Source organism: Glycine max, chromosome 19 (assembly GCF_000004515.6).
Source record: "Glycine max cultivar Williams 82 chromosome 19, Glycine_max_v4.0, whole genome shotgun sequence".
Lineage (NCBI taxonomy): Eukaryota > Viridiplantae > Streptophyta > Magnoliopsida > Fabales > Fabaceae > Glycine > Glycine max.
The window spans coordinates 3,303,794-3,312,250 of NC_038255.2; the positions used below are offsets into that span (position 1 = coordinate 3,303,794).

Below are 8,457 nucleotides of genomic sequence, written 5' to 3' on the forward strand. Positions count from 1 at the left end.
ATTTGTATTCTTACTTTATGTTGTTTTTTTCTAAACATAGCTCAACATTATTATCATACAAATAAACATCGTTATTGAACTTTGCACATATATTGGTAATATTCAAATAGGAGTATGAGCCCGGACGTCGCACAGGCAAAAGACTAATATATATATATATATATATATATATATATATATATATATATATATATATATATATATATATATATATATATATATATATATATATATATATATATATATATATATATATATATTCTTAAATAAAAATGAGATGATAATTTTGTTTGTATAGAATGTTGTTGTAATCATAAACAGCTTAATAGAATTTTCAATTTTTCATTATCTCCACTCTTTTTAATGTTGTCTCCTTCCCAAATAGAAGAGAATGAATTTTGGCATGGGATTTGCAATTTTTTTTTCTTTTCCCCTCTTGTTTCCTGTGTGTTAAAAGAGGGAGATTATTTTGATAAACGTATTTTGATTATATATATATATATATATATATATATATATATATATATATATATATATATTATTCTTCGAAATATTTCAATATCTGGTTCTAAATTTTATTCTTAAGAAAACTTAAGATATGAGTCCCTATATTTACTAAAAAAGTGATTTAGTTTTAGTCCATTATCAAAAAATAAAACCAATTTTTTTGTTAAAATATAAAACTAAACACTTTAATTTTTACAAAAACTAAAATCAACGTTTCGAAATATTTTAAGAAAACTAAAACACATTTATACCTTAATTCAAAATAGAACAAAATTTTAATTTATTAAAAAAATTAAAGACGCCCTTAGTATTTAAATTCCAATTTAAATTAGCATTTTTTTTCTTACCAGTTTTGTACTTTATGTCTTTTTAGTATGGGTATAGCCTTGTCTAATATCTAGAGTACACGCGGATTAAATCAAGTGGGACCAATCATTATGTAAGGATTGAAATGAATAATTTTAAACTTTTCAACGATATTTTCTAAGAGCAATTTTAAACCTTGTTATGATTGCTTTGCTTCCCTCACATGTTGGCTCACTTTTATACTTTTATTTAGAGTTGAATAAACATGGGAGCAAGGGTATCATAAAGCAATCCAAAAAAAAAAACAAGGGTGGTATCATAAAAAAATTATGATTTAAATATATTTTTTTATATAATTTATTTAGTATTTTTTTTCTTTTCATTTTTGTAAAAATGAAATTCATTTTAATCCTTGTGAGATATGTCATATGTTTGTCTTGTTTTTCATCTTAAAGTACTCTAATAACACTTTTTTTATTGTCTAAAATATTTTTTCTACTGTTTAAAGCACGGTCTAGACTATTTAAAAAGCAAAAAATAAAACAAACACATTTTATTAAGACTAAAATGAAAAAAAAAATACAAGAGCCAAAATAAAAAATAAACATGAAATTACAAAAAGGAAAAATATATTTAAGTAAAAAATTATTCTCTTGTACCGAATCCAAATCCAATCTCAGTTTAAATCCGAGGAACTTTTTTTATGAGTGACCATATCTATCATTTGAACTGAGGTTGGACTAATCAGACCTCAAATTTGGCATGATCAAGTTTACCCGTGTATTGGATTTTCTACGACTAAACTACATTTCCACGAAAGGCTCAAAATAAGTATACTAACCAATCATATATCAATCAATCAATGGATGCAAACGACAAATATGAGTATTTATTACATGAGCCAACTATTTGGACGACTTGAGAAAAAAGGTAACATGGGATTTCACAATTTGGTCTCAACAAAATAAGTAGATGAGACAGCCAAGCCTTGCATATCATACGTGCGAACAAGTCTTTGCCTCTTGTCAGGTGTCTCCAACCAACAGAACTCCAAATGGAACGATTTTGATTCTGCCACACTTTTTGCTACATCACAAGGGCACCCCATGTACATGCCACCGGGTAATAGTATCATCTGATAACCTCCATCAAATGTAACCAAATGGTCTGATACTGTGCCTGTCCAATGCACATTGGTAGTAACATTTTCCCCATCAGAAGTTGAACTTGAAGTAACATCCTGATATCCAATAACAGCATCAACAACAACAACCTCCTCTTGTGTTGAGAAAGGGGTGTTAATTTTAAAACGTCTGATGGTCCACAACATATGAAGATAAGTGAAAAGGGCTCTTGTTGAGACCAATAGAAGGAATTGATTGTTTATCAAACATAACTCAAATCAAATATTTACAATATACCACCAGAACCTGAAATGTGGGGTGATGAGGTGGACGGCCTTTTTACCATTTGGGGGTAATTGTTCGGAATTACCAAATGGGACACTTTTTGAATTAATTCTCATTTAGGGATAAATCGTAAAAGTAATATGACTTTGTAAATAGAAGTCGTAAATCTTTATATGACTTCAGTTTTAGAAGATGCGTCCTTGCAGTTACAAGTTGTACAAAGATTTACGACTTCTGGTTACAAAGTCATAACTACTTACGACTTACTCCTAAATTAGAATTAATTCAAAAATTGCACCCATTTGGTAATTTCAAAAAAAAAAAAATTACGCCCAAATGGTAAAAAACCAAATGGACAAAAGAGAATGTCACTCGATAAGATCCTATATGCCCCAGCATAGTAGAACTAACAAGGTGAAAGGGCATTAAAAATTTAATAAAAGATATCCAAACTGAATAAAGGGGAATAAATAAAGCATCATGTGATTAAAATTTTGATTTTTTGTTCACAACTAAGAGCATAATTCAATGCTTTAAGAATTCTGTTAAACTACAATTTTACTATGCCTATGCGACTTTTGTTATTAAGTAAGTTGTAAAATACCTGAATTAGTTGGCCATTGTTATCCATCTCATGTAACACAACGGTATCAGCATTAGTAATTGTAGATCCATACACACCACTTCGTTTTGTAATGGAATGACCTTTCCATTTACCAAGAAAAGGAATAATCCTACTCTTCACATCCTGAAAGGAATGAAAAAAAGTCATTAGAAACTATAGATATGAGATATTGTCCTGCTGCTGTCAAAAATGGCTAAAAATTTTCAAAGCAAAAAGTCAGTTAACAAATCTGTAGTAGATAAACAAACAAAAAAAGAAAGTTGCACATATCTCAGACTCTCAGATAAGCTCACCCTAGAACTCTCAAGTAGAGGAGGAGCCCCATCACTTCTTTCCTCTAGGAAGACAATAAGCATATCTACAGTGCCTCTTGGCTCCAAAATGTGAAAGGCTCTTGCTCTCATATCTCTCTCTAGAGAGTACAGGCAATTCTCACATACAACAGAAGGTCGCCGAGAGGGAAGCTTGAGATTTCTGCACCATAAGGAAGTGGAAAGAATTTAAGGCATAAATATTAGTAATTGGCGTATGGCTTCTTTTTCTCATGTTGGTTCTCAAAGCTCAAATCACTCAACAATAAACCCTTTAATCCAAACAGGAAGAGGTTTTCATTATTAATTCATGGTGGCAAATGGTTTGTAACTTTTCCCATTAACCTGTTAAAGATTAAAAGGGGAAGAGGAAAACTAAAGAAAACTTAAGCAGAAACCATTAAAAAATATCTCTAGATGGTTTTACTAAAATCTTGATCAATTAATCAATGTGCAGAATACATAGTCGAATAAAACTTGGTTGTTGCTATCAACCATATTAGAGGATGTTCCAGATTAATCAAAATGGCATTCAATCCAAATGCTTTGTATTAAACAATTGATAAAATATTCTATTAAATGTAATTAAAGAAACAGCGTTTGAAAGTTTTCTTTTCCTACTTTGACTGAAAGACCAGAGATAAGTCATTATTTGAGTTATCAACAGTTGGACACTTGGACAGCATAAAGGAAAATGTGTCGGTAAAGTAATATGATGTAAATAATCTGGCAACACACCAACATACACTAATTTTAAGGCAAAATAATGGTCGGCAAAAGATTGATACCTTGAGTTAACTGGGTTATAGAAATTAGGATTTAAATAAAAATAACTGGGTTAACCATGGACTTGGTTCAACAAAAACAAACAGCTCAGACATTTCATTTAAATATTTGTATTTCCTGCTACTGCAGGTGTTTTACACACACATACAACAGTACAACACACCATGTCAAATAATGTTTTCGCAAGAAAGCCACAAATAGCTTGTAAAAATAGTTATATATGGTTCGAGTCTTGGAAACAATAACAGCAGAATTTTGTCACATAACAGAGTTATAGAAATTAGAATGTAAGCTAAATTTACCAGGCTAAGCAGGCACCTGGCTTAGCTAGTGTTTTCTGCTCAAAGATTTCAATTGGAAATTTGAATGTCATTATTTTTAGGTTTTTCACTCTTGTTTAGATTTCAAATTTTCCATTAAAATTGAATGTTTTATTATCACCTATAAAGTTTCCATCTGTGCATTTTTCTGCTAAGATTGCTCATAAATAAAACTTCACATCAAGTTGAAAATTATCATCATCAAGAGCGACATTTCAATATTGATGTTTAACAATTTCTTTCTCTTTTTGATTGGTTATTGCAACATCATCTTCCTACTACTCTGTTAGTAATAGTAGAGAAAAAGATCTACCCCACCACCCTTCTCAGGTTACCACTTACTGCCAAAATGTTCTGACAAAAAGTAGTTAGCAAGATATCTCTATGCTATGGCGATACAAACAAGTAAAACTGCATTCTATTACTATCTCCAGTGAGTGCAGCCTTCATTTCATTCACTAATGCATGTTTATAGGTCAGCAATTGCTACACTTCACCAATATAGAAATCAATCAAACAGTGCTAGTCGATCTATTGTAGAAAAAGAAGCATTTTACCTGGGCGACTCTTCACCAGTGTCATCTTCTCCCAGAACACCTTGCCTTAATACTGTTTCCAACATGCCAGCTGTTTGGTACCTCAGTGCAAATGCTTTCTCAGATGGGAAAAAGCCTATCTGCAAACTAATTGTGATGGATATTGTAAAGAAGCAATGGGATCACACAGAAAGAACCAAAAAAAGTTTAAAAAACATGATGGTTTAAACTTCAGTTCAATGTTCCAGCATAAGAAAATCTCACTTGTTGATATTTGTCAACAGTAAACATATTGGTTTCTTTTATTTTGTACTCTGCCCATTCTGCATCATTGTCATCTCCGGAAATTGAAGTACTTGATGAAGGTTGTTTAATATACAGCCTGCAAGGAGCAACAGGTAAACAATTTACAATTTAAAAAAATAGAAAACTAAAGCAGTCAAACAAGATCTCATTTAACCTCTTATGCAAGCTGATGATGAACAAATATTACTCAGATTCAAATGATTTACTATGATGGGGTTACAGTTTAGTAAATTCATTCCATTCTCCTTATAAAGGATCTCATCATATCATCATATATGCTATAAATTTAAGGAACTGACAAAATTTAAGATGCATTTAGTTTACTTTAATTGATATGTTTTAACCAAGAATTAAAAAAATTTCCTTATTTTTTAATTTTTGTCCTGATTTCCAAAATTTATAAAAGTGGGGGTGAAAACAGCATTTTGTTATTTTCCTTGTTTACTTTGCAAGTTCTGAAAAAACATAAAATAAAAGGAAAAGAAGGCATTTTTGTTATAATTTTGATAAGGGTGACAGAAGAAGGGTTGGTTACGTTTGAATGAGACTCATGAGTTCATCTTCCCCATAAGAGCTAGCGGAAAGCTTGGTACTCAGTTGTTGCAACATATTTCCACTCGAATCAAATTGCTACAAAACATAGAGGAAAATAATGTCATTAAAAAAAAATAACATTAAAAGAACTTAGGCACAATCGTTTAAGTATTTTTCCTATTGAAATTTCAACTTAACAAAATTACAATAATGTCTATCTAGAGTTTAATTTGTATGCACTATCATAGTAAGAAGTTGCATACTATTAACTAATTCACCCACTAATATCTCTAACAAAAAACTAATAAACTAACATTTGGTGATAAAAAAAAAATCATCATAACTACAAATTTTACGCCAACGCTAAAGAAAGTTTTCATTAAAACTGTTATGTCTAATGTGAATTCCAACAAAAAGTTTTTTTCTATTTTGAATATAAAAAGTAAAAAAAAAAAAATGTTACATAGAAAGAGCCGTTCCACTTTCCGGAGTTAAGGTTGATGAAACGTCGGAGGTTGTCGATGCTCATAGCGGCTTCTTCAACGGTTGGGGAGGAAGAGGAGGCTCTGATTCTGATTCTGGTGAGGGAAGAAGAAAAGGAAGAAGAGAAAGTAATAGAGTTTGGTTTAAGTGAAAGAAAGTGAATGGTGTTAGTGTTAGTGTTAGTGTTGAGAAGGGAAGGAACCCAAACTGAACACTGAATAGAAGAAGAAGAAGAAGAAGAAGCCATTGTTGTGTTGAGTCTCTTCTCAGAATCTCAGGTGCCACCAAAATTCAGTTTACGCTAACGTATCTTATCTCTCTCTCGAGTAACTCTCATGTCTTGTTGGGTGTTGCTAGGTGCACCCAGCATTATTGTTGGTGCATCCAGCACTTAAACTGAAATAACGAAAATACTCTTAATTCGTAAGTCATTTAAATTGACCCGTAAAAAGTTTACGGATCAACTTGATCCGTAAGTCTTTTATGGATCAACTTGATCCGTAAGTCTTTTACGGATCAAGTTGATCCGTAAGGCTTCTATGGATCAAGTTGATCTATATTTTCCGTAAAAGGCTTACGGATCAAGTTGATCCGTAAGCCTTTTACGAATCAACTTGATCTGTATCAACCTTATGGATCAACTTGATCCGTACAATTTACGGACCACCCTCACACACACCCATCACAAAAGCGAAAAAAGCGCAGAGATAGTTTTGATATTTTAAAAAAATGCTGGGTGCACCTAGCAACTCCCTGTCTTGTTTGCTAAATGCATTGGACTGGACTGGTTTGAGGATAGTAGGTATTTTTGGAGTTACAATCTACACTCCCCTTCTTTTTAATACACTCCTCCCCCTTTTTTCCCAAAATACCCTTTGCTTAAATAAAAACTATGCACTCTCTCTTTTTGTTTCAAACATTAAGTAAAAAATGATAATAAAAAAAATTTGTCTCAAACAATAGGACAACAATCTAATGAGGACCATTTGAATCACTTTAAAAACATAAAACACTATATTGAACTTTTTTAAGAAAAAAAATAAGGAAACAAATTGAATATAACCAAGGTACTAAAAGTGCATTTTAGGTATAAAAAAAAGGTTCTAAAAAATATTTTTGTGAACCTAGTTAAGAATTAAATTGTAACTGAATAACATATCATTGATTAATAAAGACTCAACCCATTCTTTACCAAAGAAAAAAGCGACTTAACCCAACCCCAATTGTTTTTGTACTTAAATTTTTTAAGTGGCCTAACTAACATCACAATTGAATCGTAATTGAAAAACCTACCACTAGGGGTGTTTTTAGGACAGTTAGAAAAATAGATTATTTCATTAGTTGATTATTGTTATAATCAATTATAATTAGCATCATTTTTTGTTTGGATAAGTTTGCTGAAAACTAATTTGCAGATAATTAATTTCGTTTAAATGCAAAGAAAAAAAATCAGGTTTTACATGTTAAAAGAATATAAAAAATAATTGAAAGAAAAAATAAGTTGTTAGAAAATAAACATAAGCTACAAACTTTCGAATTAAAAAAATATTTTTATTTTCATTAAAAAAAGCTTTTTACAAATTTCAGCTCATGTATGATCCCAAACATCCAGCTTATTTTACAAACAATTTTTTTTCTCTCGAAAATAGCTGAAATTGGGAAAAAATCATCTTTCCCAAGCATGCTCTAATTAACAAAGACTCAACTCACTTGTCAAAAAAAAAAAAAAATACTCAACCATTTCCATTTTTGTATTTAAACATATTTTCATATGACATCCTTAACTTGCAGAACTTTGAGTTCAAGAGGTTGTTGGCCCCGTTTTACCATGAAAGTGAGTGTCACATCTTCACCTATGTGTTTTATCCTCTTTCGCTGGTTTAGTGGTTTATTCTAGAATCATTAATTAATGAATACTTTAATTTTCATTTTATTTCGCTTACATATTTTATCTCTCCCACCTACCAAAATCAAATATCTTTCTATGTATAAAAAATGTCTAACTTAATTGATTAAGCATAATACATAAGTTACTTATTTTTTATTCTTACAAATAATATATATATATATATATATATATATATATATATATATATATATATATATATATATATATATATATATATATATATATATATATATATATATATATATATATATATTTCCGTGCATGTGAAACAAATTTGGTTCATTGGATTACTGTTCTATAGGAATTAAATGCGGGATAATTGTCTATTCATTATTCTCTCTTTTTTTGCATACTCCTCATTTGTCAAAGATCCAAAATTAGCTTTTAATACCCCCTTGTGCTGTATGCTTTATGCTATCCAATAT

General features: G+C 30.4%; 1 protein-coding gene across 2 annotated transcripts; it reads right to left on the reverse strand.

Annotated features, from left to right (window-relative positions):
• Window positions 1-1,599: 1,599 nt before the first annotated feature.
• LOC100791812 (uncharacterized) lies at window positions 1,600-6,439 on the reverse strand. 2 transcript variants are annotated; one of them, XM_003554635.5, is made up of 7 exons: window positions 6,104-6,439; window positions 5,642-5,736; window positions 5,065-5,182; window positions 4,822-4,940; window positions 3,141-3,321; window positions 2,827-2,970; window positions 1,600-2,053 (listed from the first exon to the last, which is right to left on the reverse strand). In XM_003554635.5, the coding sequence occupies exons 1-7, from the start codon at window positions 6,368-6,370 to the stop codon at window positions 1,757-1,759; spliced, it is 1,221 nt and encodes a 406-aa protein (XP_003554683.1). In that variant the 5' UTR covers window positions 6,371-6,439; the 3' UTR covers window positions 1,600-1,756. The 2 variants fall into 2 exon arrangements, with proteins under 2 accessions (XP_003554683.1, XP_006603890.1); XM_006603827.4 differs by having other exon boundaries at window positions 1,663-1,992.
• Between the last annotated feature and the right edge of the window lie 2,018 nt (window positions 6,440-8,457).